Here is a 12,734-nt window from a genome sequence, read left to right as displayed (position 1 = left end):
CCCCCCAGAACTGCAGGCTCTTGGGCCCAGATTGCCCCTCCTGGGGTAGCCTACAGGGTCTCAAGAGTACAGGTGTTCCTTTCCCAGTATCAATAGGTGCCAGGCTCTGTTGGGGAGCCACAGAGATACTCCACCCCATGCAGCGTCCATCGTGTTTGGCTTTGCTTTGTTTCTTATAAACTTCAGGAGCCTTTCAACCTTGCTAACTACACACCTCACTTCATAGCACTCTATGGTCTTTGGTCCACATAAGGCAACTCTCAGTTTCCCTCTTCCCTTTCTGTCACCCATTCCAACGCATTCAGTGTGTGTCCTTTTGTTTATATGTGTCCTTTCTTTCAAATTGAATTTATTGGGGTGACATTAGTTAATAACATTATAGAATTTTCAAGTGTATACCAGTAACTCTATAATACATCATCTGTATACTGCATGGTAACCTCACTACCAAAAGTCTAGTCTCCTTCCATCACCATATATTTGACCCCCTTTACCTCCTTCCTCCTCTTTGTATGTGTTCTTGTAGAATATGTGTTGCTTTTTGTATGTGCATGTTGTCACTCTGCATGTCTAGAACTGGGCTACCAGAGTTTATCCTGTTTTTTTTTTTTACTTTTTAACTCTGTACTGTGTTATTACAGTCCACCCGTGTTGCTCTGTGTGCATTTGGTCTGCTGCTTCTAATCGCTGCACCATCCTCCATGGGTTGTAGTGGCTACTTTTTCCTGTCCCTCTCCCAGCAAGGGACGACAGGTGGCCTCCAACTCCCTGTCACCACTCACAGCACAGCAGTAAGTATCCTCAGATGTGTGTCCTTGTAGAGCTATGGGAATAGTTCTTGGAGCTGCACAGACCCAAGAACAGAATTGCTGGGTTGTAGGGTCTCCACATCCTTAGATATGCTACGTGGTCTGGGTTCTTCTCTGGGACGGTCACATCAGCCCTCTCCCTCCAGCCCGTTTGAGAGCATTGCCCAGCTTTCCAATTTTTGCCGGTTGTACAGTGTCAAGTGACAACTTGCTGTTTTCATTGTGGAGCTTACAGCTTAGAAGCACGTCCTGATGTATCACTGTAGGCGAGTCACAGCAAACAGATGAGGTAGACACGCGATGCCAAACCAGCACAGTAGACCTCACAACCCAGAGAGGCTAGGTCACCCGTGTGAACTCACACAGTTACTGTGGAACTGGGGTTTGAACCCAGAGCTCACCTTCTTAACCCCTGTACTATTATGATCCTATTTTGTCCCTCTTCTAAAATATTACCCGGGTCTGCACCACACCCTTCTAGGCAGGGATGATATTTTGAAACCTCTTTAGGGGCCCTGGAGACCCGAGCCGGTGCTTTTCTTGTAGGAGATGCTCAGTAAATCATTGTGTTACAGAGAGAAAAAAACAGGCAAGAGGTTTCTTTGTGTTTATCTGGAGGACTGCAGGGTGCAAGAGGAAAGAGGAACTTCTTTGACCTGAGACCCACAGAGATGCTGATTGGGTGCTGGTTGTGGTAGATAAGTATCTCTGGGTCTCTGCTTCCTACCACTGTCTGACCTCCGGAAGCAGCTTGTTATGAGGGTGCTGAGGGGGCCTTGGGGGAATAGAAAGGGGAAAGGCATGAGAAATCTAGACTCCCAAAAGGCCTTAGCTGTATGGACTCCCACACCCAGTTGGTGAAACTCAGGTTCCGAGGGGTAAAGAAATGAACTCAAGATCAAAGATAGCCTGGCTGGCATGGTTTAGTGGTTGAGCATCAACCACTGAACCAGGAAGTCTCGGTTTGATTCCTGGTCGGGGTGAATGCTTGGGTTGCAGGCTCGGTCCCCATTGAGGGGCATTCAGGAGGCAGCCATTAAATGATTCTCTCTCATCATTGATGTTCCTGCCTACCTCTCCCTTTTTCTTCCTCTCTGAAATATATATATATATATAGTTTTTTTTAAAGATCAAAGGTAGAGCTGGAACTCAAACCCATGTCTCTAGACACACAGTTCTGAGATTTTTCCGTTCCTTCCTCCAGAGGAGAAGTTCATAGTCAACAAGTAGGGAAGTATCCCTTCTCATACTCTTGCACTGCAGTGCAGAGCAGTGCTGAAGGTTTTGGGGGGCAACAGAGGAGCCCCTTTCTCCCTCTCAATTCCTCCTCAGACCCTCAAAGATATATGCCCTCTTCCTGGGAGGATGTTATGTTGACACAAGAAGAGCTACATAAACGGAACGTCAAGCTGCTCGGGTCTGACTGAGGACATTCTGGTCATGCTTGATTTCCCCGGGGCGGGGGGGGGGGGGGAGAAAAAATGAATTTTTATTTCAGAAACCATTTTGGTGCATACACTCTTTCAAAACCTACAGTATAGTCTGAAATGAAGATAGAACTGATCCCCAGAAGGGACTTTTGGTGGCAAAAGGACTAGGAACTTTTTTTCAGTTGGATGTGGAAGGTGGTAGCCCGGGAGGGAGGGTGGGTTCAAAGAGGACCTTCTAAAAATACTGCCCATTTACCAAAAACACACAGACTGCTCTGCTGCGCCCCAGAAGCTCCTCAAAAGGAGAAATCATCTTGCCACCCACATCCTCTCTCGCTGGGTGAGGGCACCTCCCCAGGGGCACTGGGGGCCAAGAGTGACTAGCAGAAGCTAAGACTTGGGAGCTGGGCAGTTGGTTCAGAACCCAGCTCCCCACTCTCTGAACCTGATTCTTCCTCGGAGGAAAGGGAATACAAATAGCTAATGTGTGAGTTAGACTAAATGGGGTCATGTTTATACATCATGTCATTTGGTGCCTGGCACTCAGAAGGCACCTGTGAATTCTAGTTATACATCATTCCTGTTGATGGAGGGAGCCCACCACGTGCTGGAACCCAGGTTTAGGTGAGTGAGACGGACAGGGGCCGGCCCTCCCAGGGCTCCGCCTCTATGGTCTGCCCTGTGCTGGGCAGCTGAAGGGGCCTCTCTCCTCTGCAGTGTGGTGACCAGGGCCATCTCTGCCATCAGCCCCTCCCTGGAATTGCAGGTGGGAGAAAGGGTCCAGTTGAGGGGCCTTTGAATAATATCCTAAGCCTCTAGAGCAGTGATTCTCAACCTTCCTAATGCCGCGACCCTTTAATACAGTCCCTCATGTTGTGGTGACCCCCAACCATAAAATTATTTTCGTTGCTACTTCATAACTGTAATTTTGCTACTGTTATGAATGGTAATGTAAATATCTGATATACAGGATGTGTTTTCATTGTTACAAATTGAACATAATTAACGCATAGTGATTAATCACAAAAACAATATGTAATTATATATGTATTTTCCGATGGTCTTAGGCGACCCCTGTGAAAGGGTCATTCGACCCCCAAAGGGGTCGCGACCCACAGGTTGAGAACTGCTGATCTAGAGACACAGGAAACATGGTCGTGGGACCACTTGAGGGGAGAAGAGCTAGACCGAGAGACAAGTAGATCTTGGCATGAACGGGAGGCACTGTGGCCTTGCTGGAGATCTAGACTAGGAGCCTAGACTCTTGGGTCTGAGTCCCAGCTCAGACTTAATGGGCTTCCTCTGACTGTGGGCCTCCTGAGGGCTTGGTGCACCACACAGAGCCCCCCTTGGCCTTTTGAGGGTCCCTCAAGGTAGGCTTCATTATTCCTGCTCAGTGGGACTTGATGGGGGACCTCAAGATGCACCCCTGACTCTGGCTGGGGCACCTCAGGCTGCGCCCCCCGCCCCAGCGCCAGGCCGGGGGACCTCAAGCCATGCCCATGCCCAGCAGGGCTTGACAGGGGACTTGAAGGCCACCCCCCACCCTGGTGCCAGGCCGGGGGACCTGAAGCTGCACCCCCCACCCAGCGGGGCTTGACAGGGGTGGGGCCGGCCAGGTCTGGATCTCACCCAATGGGGGTGGGGGCGGCTGGGTCTGGGTCTCACGTGATTTTGAGGTGCACGCGGGTGTGTGAGGACTTGACTCTGGGTCCCGCGGCGCGCCCCAGACTCTGACAGGAGGAAGAATTTCATACACATTTTACTAATTTTCTTTTATCTCTGACACTTCTATTATAAAGGGCAAATAGCAATATTAAAATATTTCCTCTAATTCCCTTTTAATGTGCACGAATTTCATGCACCAGGCCACTAGTAATAATAATAATGGTCATTACCCATATTGTACTCATCATGTATATGTGGATGCTGTTCTAAGCTTCCATTCATTAAGTGCGGACTAAGCACCAGTCACCTCCCAAGGGCACTACATGAATTAATTTACCTAATCCCTAGGAGTAACCAGTTATTTTAATCTCCATTTTATAGGTGGGGAAACTGATGCTCTGAGAGGTTTAAAAAATGAACTTTCCAGGTTGGGGTGGGTTGGTCGGTAGCAGTGTTTTCAGAGTCAGGCAATTTGACTCCAAAACTTCCATGAATTGCCTTCTTTCTCTTTGTCAGTGTAGTTTCTTGCGTTTGACCACATTTAGTGATATTGCCCAAAGTTTGAAGCTGAGCCTGTCTATTGGTGAGGGTTTGTGGAGACCCGCTCCCAAAGGTCCCGCAGGGTAATGGCGAAGAGGGTTGTTAGCACTCAGTTGTGGGTTGTTAGCACTAAGCCTAACTGCCTGGAAAAAGAGGCAGATTGCTACAAAGTAGACTCCCAACAAGTAGCATGGACTGAAAGTGGGAGGCAGGCAACAGGCAAGATTTGGGGCAGGGACATCTTTCCACCCCATCCTTGAGAAAATGGTAGATTTCTTGGGGCTCTCAGGCCACGTGTTGGGAGAGATGCAGCCCTTCCCCCTCCTCTGTCTCCCTGCCTCCCCGCCTTGGCCCAGGAAAAGGGCGGTAGCTTGGCCTTTCAGTTATGCTTCCTCCAGTCATGGCTGGCTGGGCCCTGATGCAAACCTGTTGTTTGGGTTCCTGTTACCACCGCCTAACGCATTATAAATAGGCAACTCCAGCCAGGGCCCTCTGTTGGATTGGAAAGTCCATTCTCTGTGACTTCTGGGTCTGTGCTGAGATCCCCCCACCCCCCTCCCATCAGTAGTGAGAGTTGTTGAGAGTGAAAGGAAAAGAGCACCTGGAAGGTAGTGAGTTGTGTGTATTTTCTCACAATCTTACCCTCCTACCGTCCTTCCCCATTTTAACTCTGCTTTCTTCTGGGCCAGATGGGGGTTCTCAGAAGGCTCTCTCACATCCCTGGTCTTCAAGGCCAGCTCTTCTCTCACCTCCTCCAAGAAGCTTCCTCTGATTCCTTCCAATATGTATCTGTGTCCCATGTGCGTTGAATGGTGGCACCCAAAAGGATATAAACACATCAAATCCCTAGAACCTGAGAATGTGACCTTATTTTGGATAAGGGCCTTTGCAGTAATTAGGTTAAGAATCTTGAAATGAGATCATCCTGGATTTTCCGGGTGGGCCCTACATCCAATGGCAAGTGTCCTTATGAGAAAAAGGCAGAAACTTTGAGACACAAAGAGGTGATGTGACCACAGAGGCAGAGATTAGAGTGGCATGGCCAACAAGGTCACATGCCAAGGAATGCCATCAGTTCCCAGAAGCTAGAAGAGACAAAGAAGGATTCTCCTCCAGAGCCTCCAGGGACCAGGGCCCTGTCAGCACCTTGATTTTGGAGTTCTGGCTTACAGAACTGTGAGAGAATAAGGCTGTATTGTTTTAAGGTGCTCGTTTTGTGGTGGTTTGTTGCAGCAGTAGACTACCTGAACTAGGGAGCAGGTGGGGGTATTGGAGCCACACAGGTGAGGCTTCAAATTGGCTTTAGCTGGCTGGAGCTAGCCTACCTTCCAGGGTTAGTGTTTTGTTTTGTTTTAAAAACTTGCCCTGCTGGTGTTTCTCAGTGGTTAGAATGCCAGCCCTCACACCAAAGGGTCGCAGGTTAGATTCCTGGTCATGGGCACATACCTGGATTGGAGGCTACCAATCAATGTCTCTCTCTCACATAGATGTTTCTTTCTCTTTCTCTCCCTTCCCCTGGCTATTAAAAAAAATAAAATCAGTGGAAAAAAATAAAAGCTTTATTGGGATATAATTCATACATCATACAATTCACCCATTTAAATCCAATGGTCTTTTTAGTATATTCACACAGTTGTGCAATCCTCTGCACAGTCAATTTTAGAACATTTTCATCATCCTCCCCAAAAGAAACCCTGTACCATTAACAGTTGCTCCCCATTTCCCCCCACAACTCGACCCCAATCCTAGCTACTAATCTACTATCTGCCTCTAAAGATTTGCCTATTCTGCATATTTCATATAAATGGAATCATACGATATGCGGGCCTTTCTGTCTGACTTCTTTCACTTAGCATGATTGTTTTCAGTTTTCATCCATGTTGTAGCATATGTCAATACTTATTTCTTTTTATGGCTGAATAACATTCCACTGTATGGATTTACCACATCCTCTTTACCCATTCATGCATTGATGGACATTTAAGTTGCTTCTATTATTTTGGCTGTTACGAATTACACATAAGTTTTTGTGTGGACATGTCCAAGGTTATCTTAAAGATTAAATGAAGTAGCATCTAAGGTACTTTCTATGGCCTTTAACAAAGGATAATGAAAGATCTTACAGAAAATCTGCCCCAACTGCTTCAATTTACAGATTAGGAAACTGAGGTACAGAGAGGAGCAGAGAATTGCTCAAGGTCACCCATAGCAGTAGAGCATTACAGCTAAATGTAGGTCCTTGAGTCAGTCTGCCCAGACCAAATCCTGGTTCCACTTGGATTTGGGTTACCTTATGTAAGTCACTTCATCTCTCAGAGACTTAGTTTACTAGAAGAGGCAAGGAAGGATTCTCCCCTAGAGCCATAGTACAAAATAAGGATAGTGATAATACCTGCCTCATATAGTTATTGATGTGAGGAGTAAGTGTACTAGCCTATGGGTCTGGCACATAGTAGGTGCTCTCTGTCCTAGCTGTCATCATTTATGGCAGTGCAGCATGTGGAACTCGGGTCTCCTGGCTTACCATGTGTAAGATGTCTTGACTCTACACTTCTCCAGTTTCCTCTCCTGTGTTATGAGCATCTTCCTAGTGTAATTGTAAGTTTTTTGAAGGAAGGAACTATGGCGTCCTCTTCCCATGTCCTGAGCATATAAGAGGAGCTGACTGAGCTCTTTTGCGCACTTTCGTTGGCTACCCTAACCCCGGCCTTTACCAAGTAACTCAGCTGGTAACTATGTTAATTCTCTGCATCTTTTCAACATCTGATAAGATGACCACTTGTGTCTCCCTTCCAGGCAGTGGACAGTGTACCACCATGGAGTTGGGGCCTCTAGAAGGTGGGTACCTGGAGCTGCTCAACAGCAATGCCGACCCTTTGCAGCTCTACCACCTCTATGACCAGATGGACCTGGCTGGAGAGGAAGAGATGGAGCTCTGCTCAGGTGCGCTCTCCTCCCTCCGTCCCTCCCAAGCCCCTCTCCACCCTCAACCTGCAGCGGAGACTGGCAGCAACCAGTGTAAGCGCGGGCCACGGAGCTCCGGTCAGCACCGCGGACAGCTCCTGTCCCTGGCAGGAGGCTGGCTCTCTCACTGGGAACGTCTCCCAGCCCAGCCCCGCTCCTGCTCCTCTCTTCCGCCTTCCCCACCAGCCCTCTTCCCAGATCTCTCCTGTCTCATTCAAGGGGCTTTTCCCCACAGAATCTGACACAGATACCATCAACTGCGAGCAGTTCAGCAGGCTGTTGTGCGACATAGAAAGTGATGAAGAGACCAAGGAAGCTTATGCCAATATCGGTGAGAAAATACTCCGAGCCCAGAAAAAGGACATTAAGGGGAAAGGTGTTTTTCCTCTTTTGTTAATCTCCCCCATTCACCATGAGCCACAGCCCCTCTCTCACAAATCAGGGCAAGGGGGTTGTGGGGCGAGGGCTAAAAGAACAGACTCCAGGGCGGACTCCAAGAAGATGGAGAAAAGTGAGGGAAAGGGACCCCTCCACTAATGACCCAGAGGCAAACAAAACCTCACTTTTACATCCTTTGCCTCCATTTCTCTCCCTTTTTCTGTTTCTTGTTCTTTCCTCCCTTTGAACAAAGCCCAAGCTATACATCCTTCCCTCCCATTCTCCCCAGCCCGTAAGCCAAACTACTCTAATCACCAGATGTGTTGCATCCTTTACAACAGTGGAAGTGGGCATTATTGGCATCTCCATTTTACAGATAATGAAATGAAATTCAGAGGTGAAGCAGTCTACCCAAACCTGCATTAGAGATAGCCATGGGCAGGTCTGAAATTCTAACCGACGCCTTTCTCATTTCAGGGTCTTACACTTAACCACAAAAAGGGAAGTATCTGGGGTGGGAAGGTTTGCTAAGGCCTAAGCTGAGAGGCTGGATTGCAGCTTTACAAAGAGCGAGGCTTTCAGAAGGGCGGAAGTCTTGGGGGAGAGGTGTTTGCATTGTAGTTGTTTGGGGCTGGGTGGGGTAAGGAGCCCTCCTCACCGGAGCCACCACTATCCCACACAGAGACATTGTTGAGGTGGAAAAAGGCAGCCCTTGTTCTGGAAGACACAGCCCCCACCGGAAAGTAACCACTTGGCTATTAAAGTGCAGGCTGAGCCCTGGCCATGTGCTCAGCTGGTTGTAGCTCAGCTGGTTGTAGGTCGTCTTGTACACCAAAAGGTGGCAGGTTCGATTCCTGGTCAGGGCACTTACCCAGGTTGCAGGTTGGATCCCTGGTTTGGGGTGTGCGAAGGAGACAATCAATAGTTCTCACATCGATGTTTCTCTCTCTCCTCTCCCTAAAATCAATTTTAAAATATTTAAAGTGCCGGCTGAATTTCCTGCCCCCCATTTGCCGCGGACTCCAAGAAGATGGAGAAAAGTGAGGGAAAGGGACCCCTCCACTAATGACCCAGAGGCAAACAAAACCTCACTTTTACATCCTTTGCCTCCATTTCTCTCCCTTTTTCTGTTTCTTGTTCTTTCCTCCCTTTGAACAAAGCCCAAGCTATACATCCTTCCCTCCCATTCTCCCCAGCCCGTAAGCCAAACTACTCTAATCACCAGATGTGTTGCATCCTTTACAACAGTGGAAGTGGGCATTATTGGCATCTCCATTTTACAGATAATGAAATGAAATTCAGAGGTGAAGCAGTCTACCCAAACCTGCATTAGAGATAGCCATGGGCAGGTCTGAAATTCTAACCGACGCCTTTCTCATTTCAGGGTCTTACACTTAACCACAAAAAGGGAAGTATCTGGGGTGGGAAGGTTTGCTAAGGCCTAAGCTGAGAGGCTGGATTGCAGCTTTACAAAGAGCGAGGCTTTCAGAAGGGCGGAAGTCTTGGGGGAGAGGTGTTTGCATTGTAGTTGTTTGGGGCTGGGTGGGGTAAGGAGCCCTCCTCACCGGAGCCACCACTATCCCACACAGAGACATTGTTGAGGTGGAAAAAGGCAGCCCTTGTTCTGGAAGACACAGCCCCCACCGGAAAGTAACCACTTGGCTATTAAAGTGCAGGCTGAGCCCTGGCCATGTGCTCAGCTGGTTGTAGCTCAGCTGGTTGTAGGTCGTCTTGTACACCAAAAGGTGGCAGGTTCGATTTCTGGTCAGGACACTTACCCAGGTTGCGGGTTGGATCCCTGGTTTGGGGTGTGCGAAGGAGGCAATCAATCAATAGTTCTCACATCGATGTTTCTCTCTCTCCTCTCCCTAAAATCAATTTTAAAATATTTAAAGTGCCGGCTGAATTTCCTGCCCCCCATTTGCCCTCTTGGCTGGGCACCTTGTACACTGAACAACCTGCACAGCTGTTCTTAGTTGCCCTTTTCCTGGCAGCCCCAGGAGCACGTCACTCAGGAGGCCTGTGGTCAGCACAAATGTGGCTGGTCTTTCCCAGGGCACAGTCCAGTGTCACGCCAGGGCAGAGGATGGAGAGGTGTCTCAAATTACAGAACCGAGAGCCTGCCTGCTTCCTTTCTTCCTGGGAATTTACTTGCAGGAAGCAGAAGTGTTTGGGGCGGAGGGCACTCACACTTCCTCACAGCGGGAGGCTGTAGTAAAGGAGCTGGGCATCACTAGGATTTGGGGGTTTCTCCCAGAAGGGGCATCTACACAGGAAGTGGAACTGCCTGAGCTCCTCAGGTCTGTGGGTTTGCTCCTGGGCACGCAATCATTTGAGACATCCTGAAATATTACATTGGTTTCCATATACGTAAGAAATGGGAATAATAATCACACTTTCCCCAGAAATAAGTCTATTTCTTTCACCAGGCAGGGGAAGTTTTCTGTCATTATTTCTTCAAATAGGTTTTCAATCCTGGGGAGGATTGAATACATGTATGTGTGTAAAGCAGTTAGAAAAGGAATTTGCAAAGAGTATACATTCAATAAGTGTTAGGTACCACCCCACCCCTATAGTCATCATCACCCTTATCATCATCATCATCATCATCATCATCATAATTTTTGCCCTTACTCCATTCCTCAGCTCAGAAGCCTTAATGACTCCCTATTATCTATAAAATTAAGTCCTAACTTTCTCCAACATGAAACTTCTCCTGCAGATACCTGTCTCTCAGAGTTTCCCATACGTACCCCAAATATCCAGAAAGCCCCCACTCTTGACCTCTCAGGCTCTGCCCCATCTTTCAAGGCCTGGCTCCAGGATCCCTTCCTCTGGGAAGCCCTCCCTGACTGCCCCATCCCACTCTCTCCCCTGACCTCCTGCCATGATCGCTGTCTTCCTATTGGTTCCAAACCACATTCTCCTTCATATAATTAGCCACTTCATTTATTGAGTGCCTACTGTGTACTGACTACTGTGTTGAATGCTTTAAATGCAGAGCCTCTAATTCTCACCATCGGTCCCTGGATTGTAGGCATTACTTATTCTCATGACACAGATGATGAAATGGGGGCCCAGAGAGGTTAAGTAACTGGCCCAAGGTGGCATAGTGGGGGAGAGCACTGAATTGAAACTCAAGCCCCCCTGACAACTCATCCACACTGCACTGCACTCCTTTAGAGCAATAGATAAGTTTCTGTGGATACATACCCCTGCCCTTCAGTTAGATTAAGGGCCCATGAAGGCTCAGTGTTCCTTCATTAATTTGATTATTCATTCAGCAAACATGACTGAGAACTCACTGACTGCACTTTTCCTTGTCTGGGCAGCGGAACTGGACCAGTATGTGTTCCAGGACTCCCAGTTCGAGGGCCTGAGCAAAGACATTTTCAGTAAGTTGGGGGCTCTTGGCTCAGTCCACATTTCCTTCCTTGTTCCTTGGGGAGCACTGTAATGCCAGAAGGCCATTCTTTAGTGGGTGGTCAGATCCCTTCCCAACAGAGGGACAGCACGGGTTCAGCTGGGGTGTCCACTGACTGTGCATGTTGGTGTCTGGTTTTCTTCCATAGTCGAGCACATAGGATTAGAAGAAATGATCAGCGAGAGTGTGGAGATGCTGGAGGAAGCAGCACAAAAGAGTCAGAAAAGACGTGAGTGAGCCCCTCCCTGGTCCTACCCAGTCTTGCTTGCCTCCTGGCCCTGCCTTCGCTTCACAGCCTGTTGAGGCTCTCAGCCCCTTCCCTCATTAAGTCCTGTCTAATCCACCTGGGTATGGGTGTCCCACCTGCCTCTCCCCTCACCACTGCCCCCTGGTGACCCAGGGAGGAAGCAGACGGCCCAGGCACAAACGGCTACTCTGCTGGTGGGTCTCTGTCACTGGCTGTGTTGACTATCATGTCCAAAGGACCTTTAGGCTCTGGCTTCCCTTTCGTCCTTAGTTGACACCCCTGTATTTGGGGGAGGTCTCTTCAAGTGCAGGTTTTGGAATCAGCAAGAACTGGGTTTTAATCCTGGATCTGCTACTTATGCTCCCTGTGCCCGTGGCAAGTACCTGCACCTTTTTGAGCTTCCTATTCAGTCTCCCTGCCTCCTCAATCTGGCAGCCAACATGAGCTTTTTATTTTTTTTTAATTTTTTTAATTAAACCTTTATTGTTCAGATTATTACATTTGTTCCTCTTTTTTCCCCCATAACTCCCCTCCTCCCAGTTCCCACCCAACCCTCCGTCCTCACTCCCCACCCACTGTCCTCATCCATAGGTGCACGATTTTTGTCCAGTCTCTTCCCGCATCTCCCACAGCCCTTTCCCCCCCAAGCATAGTCAGTCCATTCCCTTTCTATGTCCCTGATTCTATTATAATCACCAGTTCATTCTGTTCATCAGATTATTTATTCACTTGATTCTTAGATTCACTTGTTGATAGATGCGTATTTGTTGTTCATAATTTGTATCTTTACCTTTTTCTTCTTCTTCCTCTTCTTAAAGGATACCTTTCAGCATTTCATATAATACTGGTTTGGTGGTGATGAACTCCTTTAGCTTTTCCTTATCTGTGAAGCTCTTTATCTGACCTTCAATTCTGAATGATAGCTTTGCTGGATAAAGTAATCTTGGTTGTAGGTTCTTGCTATTCATCACTTTGAATATTTCTTGCCACTCCCTTCTGGCCTGCAAAGTTTCTGTTGAGAAATCAGCTGACAGTCGTATGGGTATTCCCTTGTAGGTAACTGAGTTTCTTTCTCTTGCTGCTTTTAAGATTCTCTCTTTGTCTTTTGCTCTTGGCATTTTAATTATGATATGTCTTGGTGTGGTCCTCTTTGGATTCCTTTTGTTTGGGGTTCTCTGCACTTCCTGGACCTGTAAGTCTATTTCTTTCACCAGGTAGGGGAAGTTTTCTGTCATTATTTCTTCAAATAGGTTTTCAATATATTGCTCTCTCTC

General features: G+C 47.9%; 1 protein-coding gene across 4 annotated transcripts in view; it reads left to right on the top strand.

The window, feature by feature from the left end:
• The window catches only part of CIITA (class II, major histocompatibility complex, transactivator), a 58,764-nt gene that overhangs the window by 17,208 nt on the left and 28,822 nt on the right, over positions 1–12,734 (top strand). For 3 of the 4 annotated variants that reach the window (XM_014544187.1, XM_014544190.1, XM_014544189.1), the window contains exons 2-5: positions 7,244–7,390; positions 7,647–7,742; positions 11,122–11,184; positions 11,362–11,442. In XM_014544187.1, coding sequence (XP_014399673.1) covers positions 7,244–7,390; positions 7,647–7,742; positions 11,122–11,184; positions 11,362–11,442 — 387 coding nt within the window. Of the gene's footprint in view, positions 1–2,795; positions 2,864–7,243; positions 7,391–7,646; positions 7,743–11,121; positions 11,185–11,361; positions 11,443–12,734 lie in introns of those variants that run through there. The other variant, XM_014544188.1, reaches the window with a different exon arrangement.

The sequence above is a fragment of the Myotis brandtii genome, unplaced genomic scaffold (genome assembly GCF_000412655.1).
Source record: "Myotis brandtii unplaced genomic scaffold, ASM41265v1 scaffold355, whole genome shotgun sequence".
Taxonomy (NCBI): Eukaryota; Metazoa; Chordata; class Mammalia; order Chiroptera; family Vespertilionidae; genus Myotis; species Myotis brandtii.
The sequence above is the reverse complement of the archived record's forward strand: the minus strand, read 5'-3'. Positions and strand labels throughout refer to the sequence as shown.